This window comes from Furipterus horrens, unplaced genomic scaffold (assembly GCF_987537825.1).
Source record: "Furipterus horrens unplaced genomic scaffold, mFurHor1.1.pri manual_scaffold_4, whole genome shotgun sequence".
Lineage (NCBI taxonomy): Eukaryota > Metazoa > Chordata > Mammalia > Chiroptera > Furipteridae > Furipterus > Furipterus horrens.
Window position 1 is genome coordinate 169974247 of NW_028327174.1, and position 16714 is coordinate 169990960.

General features: G+C 37.0%; 1 protein-coding gene across 4 annotated transcripts in view; it reads left to right on the forward strand.

Annotated features, from left to right (window-relative positions):
- The first annotated feature begins 2773 nt into the window (after positions 1 to 2773).
- Positions 2774 to 16714, forward strand: part of NAA35 (N-alpha-acetyltransferase 35, NatC auxiliary subunit) — a 55166-nt gene continuing 41225 nt past the window's right edge. For 3 of the 4 annotated variants that reach the window (XM_090274239.1, XM_090274240.1, XM_090274238.1), the window contains exons 1-4: positions 3830 to 3848; positions 9929 to 10043; positions 10874 to 10948; positions 12808 to 12975. In XM_090274239.1, the coding sequence (XP_090130365.1) occupies positions 9948 to 10043; positions 10874 to 10948; positions 12808 to 12975 (339 nt within the window). In that variant the 5' untranslated portion in view covers positions 3830 to 3848; positions 9929 to 9947. Of the gene's footprint in view, positions 3016 to 3719; positions 3849 to 9460; positions 9495 to 9928; positions 10044 to 10873; positions 10949 to 12807; positions 12976 to 16714 lie in introns of those variants that run through there. The other variant, XM_090274241.1, reaches the window with a different exon arrangement.

The window sequence follows — 16714 nt, forward strand, 5'->3', positions numbered from 1 at the left end:
TTTCTTCTTTTTTACAGCCAAGTAGTATTCCATTGTGTAAATGTCCCACAGTTGTTTTATACACTCACCTACTGATGGACACTTGGGCTGCTTTCATATCTTGGTGACTGTAAATAAAGTTGCAGTGAACATAAGGGTGCTTATGTTCTTTCAAATTAGTGTTTTGGATTCCTTCAGATATATTCCCTGAAGTGGGATCACTGAGTCAAAGGCAGATTCATTTTTAATTTTTTGAGGTATCTCCATACTGCTTTCCACAGTGGCTGCACTAATCTGCATTGCCACCAACACTGCACTAGGGTTCCCCTTTCTCCACATCCTCACCAGCACTTGTTGATTTCTTGATGACTGCCATTTTGACAGTTGTGAGATGGTATCTCATTGTGGTTTTAATTTACATTTCTCTGATGATTCGTGACATTAAGCATCTTTTCATATATCTATTGGCCATTTGTATGTCCTCTTTGGAGAAGTGTTTATTCAGGTCCTTTGCCCATTTAGTAATCGGTGTTGAGTTTTGTAAGTTCTTTATAAATTTTGGATATTAACCCCTTATCAGATATATTGACAAATATGTTCTCCCATTCTGTGGGTTATCTTTTATTTAATTGATGTTTTCCTTTGCTGTGCAAAAACTTTTTAGTTTGATGTAGTCCTATTTTTTAGTTTTTTTTTTTTTTTAGCAGTTCTGCTTTTATTGAATCCATGTCATACTTGTTCCTGGTGTCATCAGTCAATATGATGATATCAAACTAAATTTTCTCTCAACACAAGTGTTTAAGCATGGAATATTTAGGATTTTACAAGTCAAGATTTATACTCCTAGGAATTATTTTCCAACTCTCCAAAAATGCCTATCAGCTCTGTAACTGTAGGTTTATTTAGGTAGACCAACTATTTGTTAATCAGTTTTTTCGCATTTATTTATTCATCATGTGGTATATCTAATGTCTAAAATGCCCATAATTTTTCAACACTGAACCATATAGGATGAGGATAAGTTAAATGTTAAATTAAACTCTCAGAAAAAAAATGTTTTTTACAGAAGAGGTAATTAGAACTAGTGAAAATAAGCTTGAACTTCAAATAAATTAGAACTTAAGTAAAGAAATTAAGAACATTTTATTTCACTTGACTGCCTTGTTCTGGTAATTTCTTTCTTTCCAAAAATTGGTGTTTTTTTTTCCCCCTGGACCAGTTTTTATCACAATCTACACATAATACTGAAAAACTTAGATGCATTTAGTTCTTCCTTTTCTAGATTACTTGTGGCTCCTGTAAAGATCACCAAATGGTTTTGGAGAAACAATATAAATTTGTTTTATTGTCATTCTTTTCCACATTCTCATATCCAGTGTATAATACTTAGTGAGTATCTATTATACTATACGGCAACCACTGTCCTAAATGCCGCGAATACAGATTTAGTCAAATCAGGCAAAGCTCCTGCCCTTAGGGAAACATATTACCCTGTAAGAGATATAAAGATATGTTCTTTATTTTTTTCAATCAATTTTACCGAGGCTTGGCTCACGAAAAATAAGTGCACATTGTGTTTATTTCAACGAAATTTTACACATACATTCACCCACATAACGATCACTATAATCAAGATACAGAACATTTCCGTCACCTCAGATCACCTATCTTTTTTCCAGTTAATCATTTCTTGACACTCCCCCACCTGCCCACCCTCCCAGTCACTGTTGTTTTCTATCCCTGTGATTTATTGTCTTTTTATAGTTTCATATAAATAGAATCATACTCTTTTGCTCACAGTCTGATTTTCTTTGCTCTACATAATTTTGAGATTCATGTTTTTGCATGTGAAGTAGTTCACCCTGTTTGTTGATAATTATTTTTAATTAAATCGATGGCTATGCCCCAGGTTCTTTATGCATTCACCATTCGATGACCATTGGGGTTGTTTCCAGTTTTTGATCGTTACAAATCAAGCTATGAAAATTAATGTACAAACACATATTTTTATTCCTAAGTGAATAGGAGTGGAATTGCTGGACCATATAAGTGCATGATAAACTTTACAGTAAAAGACAAACTTTACCTAAGTAGTTGTAACCCTTTTGCATTCCCATCAGCAACGTGAGAGGTCCAGTTGCTACACGTCCTAATGGACATCTGGTATCTTTTAAATTTTAATGGGTATGTAGTGGTAAAGATGCGTTTCTCACTTGTACCATTCTACTCATGTAACCCTAATTTAAAACTGATTATTCTATTATTAATAATTTTTTAGAATTTAAAACATGTAAGAGTTGAAAAGAAAATGGCTGGCTTAACCCTGCATGTATTTTGTTTCTATTTTCCCTCACGAAATCCCCAGGCGCTCTCTAGAAAACTTAAATCTGGTGTCATGCAGCATTAGTTTGGTAGAACTCTTAAGAGCTGGGCTCTAGGGTCAAGACCGCAACCGCGAGGATATGCTCGTACTTGCACGATATCCTTGGTCCCTCACGTCACCTTTCTGAAAAATTTCCCAGGGATCACTGCGGGGCTGGGCGGACTCGGCGGCTTCAGGCTCCGCCCCTTACAGGGACTTGCCCACTACCCAGGGACTTGGCCGGGGGCTGGAGAAGAAAGGTATCTTCCGGTCTCGCGATTAGCTTTAGTCCCGCGAGAAGAAAAGACGGCCGCAATCGGCCGAACGGTGGCGGTGGCGAGGAAAGGGGTGTGGCCGCGGAGCACGAAGTACCCTAGAGTGAGGGAGCGGGGGCGGGGTCGCGCGCACCGGGCGTACGCATGCGCGCACGCAGCCGGTCGGGCTGAGCTGGGAGGGTAGGGGGCTGCGGCGGCGGCAGAGCGGGCTTCGTGATTTCCGCGGTCGGGCGGTGCGTGGCCGCGCAGGTGGACGTTGTTGTAGTAGGCAGCGGTCGCCCGTGCGGAGCCATTGAGACTTCCTCTCTCCGGTATCTGAGCGCTTCAGTCCCTGCTCTTGTGGCAAACCCTGGGGACGCCAGGTCACACTGCGGCCCCGGCCCTCCCGCCGCGTCTCAGGTAGGAGCTGCGGATTCCCGGGTGCCCACCGCCCGCCGAGGCCTCGGCTTTGACGGGTGTTACCAGGGCGAAGACCCGGTACCAGGCGTGCCAGCTCTCTCGCGCGACACTAGCCCTGTCCTTGCTTTCGCGCCCTGTGGGGCCGGGACCGGGCCGAGCTGACCTGTGGGGTGGGAGGGGGGGGCGGGTTCCCGCCTCAGGTGCGGCCCCGCTCTGGGCCTAGAGGGTGGGACCCCGCGGTGTGCTCCGGCACGCCCTGCACCTTGGCGAGGCTGTGCCTGTGTGCTGCCGGCCCAGCCAGCGCCTGGAGGGCGAGGGACCACCTTGACTTGAATTGTTGCGAGAGGGGACCCTGAAGAATGCGTTGGTCATTTGTGGCCTGTGTTGAAAGTTGGAAGCTCCGGAGTTGGTTCTGTTTGGCCAGTGGTAGGATGGTTTCTGATTTTTCTCCCTGAATAGCGAGAAGGCAAACTCTTTCTGAGCTCTAGTAGGTGGTTGGCCATTAATAAATGAGCAGCAGTCGTGTTAATTATTGTGCGATTTAATTGTATTAAGGTATGTTTCTCCAGTACCAGCCTCAAACTCAGAAGAGCTCAGCTTAAACAGTGCAGTAAGATTTTCATCCAATTCTTAAATACATATGGTTGCAAACATGCTGGCCTTGCAAGCTACATTCTCTTTTTTAAACTGTATTAATTTTGTAGGCATAATGGTTATGAAAGCTTCTGCAGAAGAGGATGATTCAGGATGGGAACTCAGTATACCAGAAAAAATGGAAAAAAGCAATACAAACTGGGTGGACATAACTCAAGATTTTGAAGAAGCTTGTCGAGGTGAGTTTGAATTTTTGGAATAGAAGTTCAGAATCTGGGCAAGGGTAAAATCTTAATTGTGATTTCTGCATTGTGTCAATAAGTCGGATCAGTAGGTAAGTGTGGTTTATTTAAGTTTGTTAACCACTGTATTCATTCTGTCATGTAGTTTTAACTTTCATATAAAGCCAGTATACACACACACAGCATTTAATACTGATGTTGATGCAATTTTTTTCTGTTAAATATTATAACTTTTTAAGTAAAGGTTAGAGAGTAACAGTAATTTTGGACTGTGGAAACAGGCATTATGTGGACCTGAAGACAGTAGTGTTATTTGAAGTTTGAAAATGATTAGATTATATTATTCTCTGCTTAAGATCCTCCAGTGGCTTCCTGTTGCACGTAGAATAAATTCCAACTTCTTCTCTATGACCTATATGATCTGGTGTCTGCCTACCACTCAGATCTACTACTACTTTTTTTTTTTTTTAATCACTCGAGGACATGCTTATTGATTTGAGAGAGAGAGGAAGGGAGGGAGAAAGAGAGGGAGAGAAACATTGACTGGCTTCCTCTCTTACGCACCCTGACCAGGCACCAAACCACAGCCCAGGCATGCACCCTGACCTGGAATCTAACCCACAACCTTTCGGTCTGTGGGATGATGCTCTAACCAACTGAGCCACACTGGCCAGGGCTCAGACTTCATTTTTGTACCACTGCCGCACTGAGCTCATTGTGTTAGTTATAAGTCCTTCTTATCTCATTAAACACTCCAAAGCGGTCCCCCTTCTTTTGCATGTTTTGTTTCCTATATCTTAAGATTACTTTGCCCCCAGATCTTCACATAACTGATTCCTTCCTAACCAATTAAATGTTACCTTTCCTGTGAGGACTTGTCAAAACAACCAGTCTAAGCAAATTCACCCCTTCATTCACTTTTGTCCAACTCTGTTGGATCACCCTGTTTTATTCTCTTCATAGCTTTTATCTACTGTCAGAAATCATCATTTTCAGTATTTGTTTATGGTCAGCCTCACCCACTGGAATGTAAGCTCTGTGAGTGTAAAGGTGTTGCCAGTAACCCTAGCACACAGCACTTCCTGGCATATAGTAAGTTCAATAAATGTTTGGGCATAAATGACTGGAGAAGCAACCTTGTTTGTTGTTTGAGGGAAAAGAGCCTTAGTGAGGTGGGAGGTTGAAGATAAGAGAAAGGAACAAAGAGTGAGAGCTTGAACTTTGAAAGAGAGGATTGGATCAGAAACATGGTAGAGAAATTAACAGGGTGGAGAAGAACAGAGACAGACTGAGGCAGGAGGAAGGGAGTTTGGGATGGTGAATTTATAGATATATTCCTAAGTCCTAAGTGAATGGAGAAGAATGGTTGAGAGATTCACACCTTGATGGCTTCTATATAATTAGTGAAGAAGAAGGGTAGGTCTTTGGTGATGGTGAGGTGGAGTGTTTAGAACAGGGCTGTTAGGGAGAGGAGTAAAGACTTGGAGCATCTGCAGGTAGAAAGGGAGGCAATTAAGTTATAAGCAGAATGATAAATCATGTGCCTACCTTTCACTTTTTTAAAATGCACATCCAATTAAAGTGACTAAGGGAGATAGTGGAAAGAACATTAGACTGGGAGTTGGGTGACTGCCCGTATACTTCTACCTAAGGGAGAGAGAAAGTGTAAGTTACAGTGTAGTTTTTCTGCTCAGAGATCTTAGACTATTAAGTGGATCATACCTTATCATCTTGCACTGATTGTGAGTGAACTGTATTAGAGGACCATCATTATGAACCTGAATAGAAAGGTTTTATGAAGTACCTGTGGCTTCAGTTGGGCCTTAAAGGAGCGATTGAGTTTCTCTAAGTGACTATAAGGCAATAATTCTAGATTGACATGAACCATTAGAGCCAGATAAAGCTTTTATGTTTGAGGAACAGTGAATAATTCTGCTTCTTCATGGAAGGAACCTGGAGTAGGAGATATGGGTTAATCTTCCTTCAGTGTGGATTGAGAGAAGGTGGCATGTCATTTTGTTGCAAACATGAAATCATCCTGTTAACTCTTCCATAATTAGCTCTTGCGCTCTCTCAGGTGGACCAAATGTGAGGCGTACATCTTGAAACTAAAAAGTTGATATAGAATTAATCTTCCTTTACATGTAGATTTAGGACTAAAAGCTGTTGGCAGGTCTTGAGCCTGTGGTATTAATAATTTGTTTTCCCCTCTTGAAATAATCAGATTTATTGCCTGGATTATAATTTAAACTTCTAGCAACTTTCGGAAAACTAAATTTAAAATAGACATCATTACATCCTTTTTCTTTAACTGTTGCAGTGGTTCTCCTGTTAGGTGACAGTATAATGGCATTTGGCTAGGTTTTGGTGGATTTTTTTTTTTTGGTACAGTAAAATTATCTACATAAGGATGGCAGTGTTTTCCATGTACATTTCTACTTATAGTGGCTCTTCAAAATCCTCTGGATCAAAGGATTAATTCTAAAGAGGTGGTTTATTATCAAGATTTTCCAAAAATTTTCTGTATCTAATTTTTTCCTTTGCTCTGAGTGGTTTAAGCCATGTACTGTTGCATCTACTTAAGGCTTTAACTTAAAAATAGAAGTAACTTTTAAAAAATCATTATGTTAACTTAGTTTAGTGGTTTGGTGTAATCCATGATTCGTGGGATCCCCAAGACTGTTTCATTGGGATATGTTAGGTCCAAATTATTTTCATGTTAATAAGACATTAACTTCCCTTTTGACTCTTGTTCTCTTATTAGTGTACAGTGGAATTTTCGATACTATGTGATGCGTAATGATGTCATTGCCTTGCCTGCTAATGATAAATGTAAAACATTATCCTCAATAAATTTTCTGAGAACAGCTGCCCAGTTGGATAAGACCTAAGTTACTTGTGTCTGTTAGTGCTATACAAGATCATGATTCTATGTCCAGTTATTGATCATGCAGTGAGTGCTGGTACTCTGCTTAGTGAGTAAATTTTAGAGTTTACTGCCTGTGATTTACTAGTGAGTGAACTGATTACTGGAGTTCTAAGGGACCTTATGAGGGTCATCTAGTTCAACCCCTTGTTTTAGAGATGAGGAAACCAAGTCACAGAGAGACTGACTTGCTTCTAGGTCTGTGGATTGTTTTTCTTTTTGGTGAAGTTATTTGGTACCCAAATATACTCTATGTATATAATAAATTATTATATCAGTTCTTAATTATTTTTGGTCTCAGGACCCCATTACATTCTTAAAAATTACACTCTTTTATTTTTTCCCATTTTTTTAATAGTTCTATTACAGTTGTCCCATCTTTCCCCTATTGCTCTCCCCACTCTTACACTCTTAATTATTTTTTATGTGTGTTATGTATAGATGTTGACTATTAGAATTTGAAACAAATTTTAAAATATTTATTAATTCATTTGAAAATAATAATAAACCCATTGCATGTTAACATCATGTTTTTCTAATGAAAAATCAATGTATTTTCCAAAACAAAAAAAAACTTTGACGAGGGGAGTCGTTTTATATTTTTTTAAATCTCTTTAATGTTGGCATAATAGGGTGCACCCGAATTCCCTATCGGCTTCTGTAATCAGTTGGTTACCCAGGTTGTTTTGGTTGAAATATATGAATTAAATCTGACCTCACCAAATATGTAGTTGAAAGATGGATTAAGTTTTTTATGTAATTGTGAATATTCTCCTTTGACTATTCTTTACAGATGGTAGTTTCGTAAAGATTCATTATGTGGAATCTGAAGCCCTATAAATGTATTTCTCATGCTCTGTTAAATTAAAATCCATTGGTCTGTCTGGAATTTTGAATGGCTCTTTTACCCATGCCTAATTTTGTAACATACGTTGTCATTTACAAAATACTGGTTCAGTGAATTAAGCAGATCCTCTGAATGTTGACTCACTTCATTATACAATATTAAAAAGCAATATTTGTTAATATCACCAACAGTATCATCACAAAAAGTATAGGTATTAGGATATTGTCAAGTTCACAGTGGCAAATTAAACATCTTCCAAAATTTTAGTTTTTGCTTGAAAACTCAAATTTTATTATTGGCAACAAATGTCAGTTGTTTTTCCTTAGAGCAATAAACATTTATTTTAAGAAAATGTCATATTCTCAAGTCTGAATATCTGTAGTTTGTCAGTTCTTTCAGGTAAAGATGGTGTTCTGATAATTGTGTAAGTGCTTTTCCTTGAGACAGCCTCTTACACTGGTTATGCATTGGAAGTGTTAATATATACTTTCCATTTTATCTAGTAAATATTAAAAAGACGTGTACTCAAAGATTGAGATTTAATACACTAAATCAGGGCTGGCACTAGGGTGAACCAATAGGGCACTTGGAGTGCAAAATTAAAGGCACTACGGGAAGCAAGTGCCTCGTTAAATTTTGTACCATAGGTGCCTTGCTACATCCTAGTCCTGCCTCTGAGATTAATTTTTATTGTTTCATCAAGGACTTCTTGAGTGAAATATTTCTTAAAATTTTGTCTTTTTTAACTGCAAGTACATGGAGTTGGAAAACTCACTCTTTAGCTTGGGGTCACTGTCTTGATTTGTGCCGAAGCTACAATTTTGCTCAACATTGCCTTTTTCCCTTCCTCTTCACATCATTGCTTTTGTAGTATCTGTGCAAATGTCAACACAATGAGAAAGAGAACATTTTAGTATTACTAGGAAAACAGTTTTAACATCACAGACTTTCGGGTTCCCAGACCATCTTTGAGAACTGCACTTATGTTCTATTATGTGCTTTATTGTAGCATATTGATATATGCCGCTCATTGATTTGGTACATAGAACTGTTAAAAATGATTGTTAATTTAACTGTTAAATAATTACCTAGGAGGATTGCTGTTATTTAATTTAGGAATAGCTGGGAAATTCTGAAAACTGCTTTTTACCTTCCACGGGATTTGACTATCAATATTTAAGCTACTTAAAATGTCACAGTAGTGGTTCCCATTTTACCTGCCTATTGAAATCACCTGGAGTACTTTAAAACCATTGCATAAACCCCACCCCTCGTTGGTTTGGGGTGCTGCTTGGACTTTGAAGTTGTCAAAAGTTCCTTAGGTGATACTAATATGCAGCCACAGTTGAGAACTGCTTTAAAGGGGATGAACACTGTTTGGATAAGCTTTCTATGAAAGTGTCTTCTATATTGTTTAAATAAAATTAATTTTAAAAAATAGTTTTTAACACTTTCTGGGACAAAAGTAAATTAGATTGACAACAGCGGGTTTGTAAACAATTTCAGAAATAGTAATCAGTTCTATGAAAAAGTTTATTTAGAGGAAATACTAGTAATTTTTCTAAAATGAGGTCGGTAATCTAATTGGATTATTTTGGCCCTTGATGGGTCATTTCTTCTTAAAGGTTTAGTTTCTGGTTAGTATCTAAATATTCACTGTGTAGAAGGCATTATGTTTGTAATTGAGTGGAACTAATATAACAGTACCTTAGAATATTAAGTTTAAAGTATGTGCAAGCACATTCTTCAGGTGATAATATTTTGTTTCACTTATTTCCTAGCATTAAAAGTTAAATATGGTATTATTCAAAGCATTTTTCTCTTTCCTTCTTTTAGAATTAAAATTGGGAGAACTGCTTCATGATAAGCTGTAAGTATTTGTGTCCTTTGAAATAGTGTGGTATGATATTTCCATCTGTTTTTTTCTCATGTGCAGCAGAGTTCCTTGAAGTCTGAGTACTTTTACATTCAAAGCTATAAAAGTAAAACTTCATTATAAATATCTTTTTAACCTTGGTGAGCTATTTTGGGGCAGCTGACCCAGGTTATGATACAAAATGTTTGTATCAGTGAAACTGTGACTTAATGGTTCTTTCCTTGAGTAATTTTAGTGACAAGTACATGAAAGAATTTTTATGTTAAAGGAAGGTTATTTAATTGAAGTAGAAGTGTTAGCAAGTTCAAAAGACTTAAATACACCAAATACTGTAGTTATTTAAAGTATTATAAGTATACCATTGTGGGAATCTTGAGTAAGCTTACTAGTTCAGAAACAATTTGTGGAGTCAATTTTTTTTTTTGCAGATTTGGTCTTTTTGAAGCCATGTCTGCCATTGAAATGATGGATCCCAAGATGGATGCTGGCATGATTGGAAACCAAGTTAATCGAAAAGTTCTCAATTTTGAACAAGCTATCAAGGTAGTCACCGTTGTGCTTTTTGTGCTTTTTTTATTCATATTTTAAAACATTTTGATTACTAATGGAAATGAAATTTAGTATATTAACTTAAAGTATACTTTTCTAAAAGTACCAAATATATAAATAAGAATTAGGTTACATAACCTTTAGTGATCTATATCTCTTTCTTTTGAAATCTGAAAATAATTATTTAAGGTCTTCAGTAAAAGTTTGCTCTAAATCTGTGTGTGTTTTTAAAATTGATCTTTGAAAGCATCTGAGTATACAAATACCAGAGTAATTAGCTTAGGGATTAAATCGTATCTATTAATATACTAAGTAAAATGCTTGTGGTAGTGAATTTGAAATGTAGTCATTGAGAATTGAGTTAGAAATATACTCATAGTTACCACAGTTTAATTTTGCATATTTTTGAAGAAAAATTTGCTGAATAACGATATTTTAAACAAAATTTATAAGTACTGAAGTTAACCAACTTAAGGGAAGTATTTTTAAAAATGTTTATTCTTTGTAAGTTTTGGTTCATTAAAATGATTCATATTAATGCTTGAAACTTATTTGAACTGTACTTTTAAAATACATCTTGGTTTAGCTTTTTATTCCTTTATAAATTTTATTGTTTCAGATGTAAGAGCCTTTTATTTTCTTACTGAAGAATTGTTTTAGATCTCAGTTTTATCAAATAATGTGATAGTTTCCTTAGAATTGTTCTTTTTAAATACTTAATTTTTAAAAGCCAGAATGTATGAATTTGATATGTCATTTGCAAAATGCTTCTTTATATACATTTAAAAACTTCTTTTTATATGTCATATTTCCCTCCTCTTTAGGATGGTACCATTAAAATTAAAGACCTCACCTTGCCGGAATTGATAGGGATAATGGATACATGTTTTTGCTGTTTGGTAAGAGTTAAAATAACACTATTAGTTCATTTTAAAACTGTGACTTACATGAATCTTTAAATTTAAAAGTATACACACCTATGTTGAGTATGAAATAATATGTAATGCTTGACCTAGTAAGGTGTGCATAAGATTAGCAAGCCAAGTATGTTGTAGGAAACAACATTTTGTCTTCTCATCTGGGGATTTTAGGTTCTCATTTTCTGGGATAATAATGTAGCCATCACCCTAAGTACCTTTTTTGTTTTCAAGGTATCCAGGGAAGCAACTCTAATTAGAAGTTTCCATAAATAAGCATAGAATTGAAACAAAGGATTGGCTTTGGAGAGATGTTTTTCTAATCTAGAATTAATTGTAGTAAACTGGCCATGTTTTTGAAGACAGACTTTTTAGTGCTTTCTGTATGCTAGATAAGTTGTCTTCGCTAAACAGTGTTGGTTAATTGTGGCAAAATTCTCATTTACTGCCTGTTTTCTTATCCTTTTTTTGCCTACTTTCTAACCATCCGGTTTTTTTTGTTTTGTTTTGTTTTGTTTTGCTTTTTTTAATTTTTAATCATTGTCCTTAGAAATATGTAAATTTTGTTCATTTGGTCATTTAGTAAGTATTGATTGCCAATGTGTATGAAGTACTTCTATTACATATTTTATGTGTGTATTTTTCACTTAGGTCATATGTCAGCTCTATTCAGTATATGGCATTGTCTTATTTGCCTAAGGTTACATTGCTAGAAAAGGGTATAACCAGAGTCCCAATCCTGATCCTTCTTCCTCCAAAACTATCTCTTTCCCTCAAAGATACCCTTCTTGCCCTTTATCAGTTCACCGTCTCAGTGGAATAGGACAAATTGAGGGAAGCGGGAGGATTTTTGTCATGGTTGAGCAACCGTTGTATGATAGTTCTTGGGACTGTATCTAAGAGTTTGGCCTTTAGAGGGTTTTTGGTCTGGAAAGTCTTCTGCACGCTGGTAATACAAAATGCATTTATTACAGTAATTTTCATGTGCATTTCTCATTTTGTAGCAGCATTATGTGTCTTACTCTGTTGCAGAATTCTTGGACTTAGTGTAAAACATAAGTATATAAACTTGGGCAAAATTATTTACACCTTTTGAGTGTTTCTTTATATGAAAAAGGAGAAAAATACCATCCTCCTCATGTTTAGGAAAAATGAGATAAGATATATGAAAATACCTAGCATAGCACTTGGCACATAATAGTTACTCAAGTTTGGCTGCTATAGGTATTACCAGCTTTGAGTATCTGGTACTTGGCCCATTGTAAGTACACAGTAAAATAATGTTGAATGATTATTTTTGTGTTTTAGAAAGATTCCTCCAGTTGGAGGTATTGAATTAGAGATAGGGGCAGTAAAACGATTATATAGTTTCTTGCAGTAATATAGGCGAGATGATGCTCTTAACTGAGTTGGAGTCTTAAGGATGAATAGAATTAAATGAGTGGTTAGGCACCTAGTTTGTTCTAAAATTATAAATTCCCAAGTTGATGGGTTTTTATTGACTACATGTGGTATTAATTGCTTTTGGATGCTATATTTGGAGGCACTCTAATTTCATTAGTCTCTAAATATATTGAAAACTGAATTATATATAAGACTTTTCCATATTTATATCTTTCAGCTAATCATATTTATAGTATATGGATTTAGAAAGACATTAGTGAATGAAAGTGAATTGTAATTTTTTTTGTCTTTCCTGACCTTTAATCACCTTTTAAATCTTGTATTAATATTATATTTATTTGGGTCTGTGGCACTCTGGCCTTTGACTGTTGAATCAATTTAGACTTTGCAGACTATGTGTCACCTTAAACATATCCATTCTTTTATTTCTTTTATAGATAACATGGTTAGAAGGTCACTCCTTGGCACAGACAGTATTTACATGCCTTTACATTCATAATCCAGACTTTATAGAAGATCCTGCCATGAAAGCTTTCGCTCTGGGAATCTTGAAAATCTGTGACATTGCAAGGGAAAAAGTAAATAAAGCTGCTGTGTTTGAAGAGGTAAGATTTTGTAATATAAGAATTCCTGAAGTTCATTGACCACTTTATTCACTGTGATGTATTTAAATGATTTTATGATACATATTTTTGTAACATATATAATTAAAAACAATCTTTAAAACTGATGCTTTCCAGCCAAGATAAAGGTGTAGGTAGGCATATTTCTCCTTCCACAACCATAAGAAGGATTACATCTACCTCAAAATCAAAACAACCAGAACTACCAGAAAATCAAACTGCATGGAAGTCCAACAAAGAAATAAATAAGTAATACTCGTCCAAATGAGTAGGAGGGGCAGAGAGGACATGGTGTAGTGGTGGCGGCAGCAGCAGTGGCAGCAAGGCAGTAAGGCAGTGGCTGTGACCAGCCTGTGGAAAAACTAAAAACACATTATAAAAATAGGGAGGGACACTTGGGGAGCAATCCCAGTCCCAGGCTGGACCACACAGCTCACATTTCCAGTGCCAGGAAAATAAAGCCTCATTATTTCTGTCTCTGAAAACCAGTCGGGGTTGGGGTGGTGGAAGAAACTGCTGGTCTCCAGAGAGTCCATTTAGAGGTCCCCCACAGTCCTAGAATGTCTGTAAACCCACCCACTCTGGGAACCATCACCAGGGCAACAGCTACAGGGGTGCCAGTCCCATACGGGAAATGGGTGAAGTGACGGGAAAAGGGGCAAGTGCTGAGCAAGTGGCATTGTTCCCCCACCTACAGTGCCACAAGGCGGTGAAAAGGGTCTCCTGGCACTGACGAATACCTAAGGCTCCGCCTTCTACAATGTAACAGGTGCAACAGCTCTACCTAAGACATAGAGGCAAGCACAGAAGGCTGTCAAGCTGAGGAGACAGAAGTATGGCCCAAAAGAGGGAATGGATCAAGGTTCCAGTGGGAGAACTAAATGACAAGGAGATAGCCAACCTAACAGATGCAGAGTTTAAAATTTAAAACACTGGTGATAACGATGCTCACAGAAATAATTGAGTACGGCAAAAGCAAAAGAGAAGAAGTGAAGGCTATGATAAGTGAAATGAAGGAAAATCCACACTAAACCAGTGGTGAAGGGAAGGAAACCAGGGTTCAAATTAACGATTTGGAACATAAGGAAGAAATACAGTCAAACAGTAAAGAATGAAGAAATAAAAATTGAAAGAAATGAGAGACTTAGGAACCTCTGGGACAACTTTAAATGTGCCAACATCTGAATCATAGAGGTACCAGAAGGAGAAGAGGAAGAGCAAGAAATTGAAAAATTATGTGAAAAAATAACGAAGGAAAACTTTCTTAATTTGGCGAAGGAAATAGACATGCAAGTCCAGGAAGCACAGAGAGTCTCAAACAAGGTGGACCCAAAGGGGACCACATCATAATTAAAATGCTAAAGGTTAAAGAAAATCTTAAGACCAACAAGAGAAAAAAGTTACCTACAAAGAAGTTCCCATAAGACTGTGAGTTGATTTCTCAAAAGAAACTGCAGGCAGGAATGGACTGATAGGAAGTATTCAAAGTGATGAAAAGCAAGGACCTACAACCAAGATTACTCTATCCAGCAAAGCTGTCATTTAGAATGGAAGGGCAGATAAAGTCCTTCCCAGACAACGTAAAGTGAAAGGAGTTCATCATCACCAAGCCCTTATTATATGAAATGTTAAAGGGACACGTTTAAGAAAAGGAAGAATATCAAAACTATGAACTGTAAAATGACAACAAACTCACAGCTATCCACAACTGAATCTAAAAATAAAAACTAAGCAAACTACTAGAACAAGAACAGAACCACAGATATGGAGATCATATGGAGGGTTATCAGTGGGGAGGGAGGAGGGAGAAAATGGGGATAAAGGTACAGGGATCAAGAAGCATAACTGGTAGGTACAAAATAGACAAGGATTTAAGAATAGTAAAGTAAATGGAGAAGCCACAGAACCTATATGCACAACCCATGGACGTGAACTAAGAGAGTGGGGGTTTGCTGCAGGGAAGGAAGGTACTGGGTAGAGGGGGGGGAAAGGGAAAAATAATTGGGACAACTGTAATAGCGTAATCAATAAAATATACTTAAATATAAATGTATGTCTTGTGAGTTATTTATGAAATACTATTTTTTATACACTCATGGTTACTTCACTATATATTTAAATTGACATAGTTGCCATTATGGAAAATCTAATCCATTAGGTGGAATTTTTAAAAAGATTAGTTTAAGTTAATAAGTGAGAAGAGAAATACAAATTATTACATTTTCAAAGTACACCCGAAGGACATCAGAAATCAATGGGGCAGAGAAATGATTCATTTAGCAAATCATGCTGGAACAATTGATTATCACCCTTGAAAATTAACTTATTTCACATCTGCCTTAGTCCCTTTGGGCAGCTATAACAACAACATAGACAGATGGCTTATAAACAACAGAAATTTATTTTTCACTGTTTTGGAGGCTTAAGTCATCCAAAATCAGTGTCTGGTGAGTGCCTGCTTCCTGGTTGATAGGCATCCATCTTTATACTGTGTCCATGCATGGAGGAAGGGAAGAGGGAACTCTCTCTGGGGTCCCTCTTATAATGACAGTAACCCCATTTATGAGGTGTCTGCCATTGAGACCTAAACACCTTCCAAAGGCTCTGTATCCAAATACCATCATGTTGGGCTTTAGGACCTAACATAATGAATTGGGGGGGGGCAGGCGGGTAATAGCAAAATAATTTGCATAGATGAAATATTTTGTGTTAAAATTTTTTTTTTTTTTAATCAGAAGATAGTTGCCGTGGCCACATGGCTCAGTTGGTTAGAGAGCCGTTCCATGAACCAAAATATCGCTGGTTCAATCCCTGGTCAGGGCATGTGCCTTGGTTGCGGGTGTGATTTCAGGTTGGAGTGTGTCTGGGAGGCAGCCACTTGATGTTTCTCACATGGAGTTTCTGTTGCTCTCTGTCTCTGTCTTTTGTCTGTCTCTCTCTCTCTGCCCCCTCTCTCTCCCTGTCTCCCCCTCTCTCTCATTCCCTCCTTCTCTCCTCTTCCCTTCCTCTCCTCTCAAATCAGTCAATAAATGTTTTTTAAAATCAGAAGATAGTTTACAAAATAGTTTTTAAACATAAAAAAAGATACTTAACCTTACTTAAGAGAAATACAAATTAAAATATAAGATACCATGTTTTACCCATTATTGGCAAGGATTAGATGTTTTTTATAATACAGTAGTCCCTCTATATTGTGGTTCACTTATCACGGCCTCACTGTATTGCAGGAGTTTTAAAAATGCTATATTTATTTATTGTGGATTTTTTGCTATATTGCGGGATTTTGCAGGACTGTATACATATATGTTGTTAAAGTTACATAGGTTTAAGAGTGTAGAATAAATGTAAGGTTCCTATTTCGCGGGGGTGGGGGGGAGTCTAGAATGTAATACCTGCGATGAGTGAGGGAATACTGTACACCATGTTGAAGATGGGAAAACAGTCATGCACATGCTCTGTGTGTATAATATGAATGGTCATTGTTTCTCTCTCAACTTTTTTTATTCTCTAGATAAATTTGTCTCAGTTGTATAATTAGAAAAAAAAATTGCATAGTAAAAGTCCTTAAGAAATATGGTAATGAATAAACGAGAATGACATAATCATTTCTTTCTTTGAAATGGATGCTTCTGAAGTTCCTAAGTGCTGGTGTATTTTGTCCTCAGATATGCCTCTTGCTTTGTTTTAACTCCTGAATAGGATATATTTTTAGCTGCCTAAA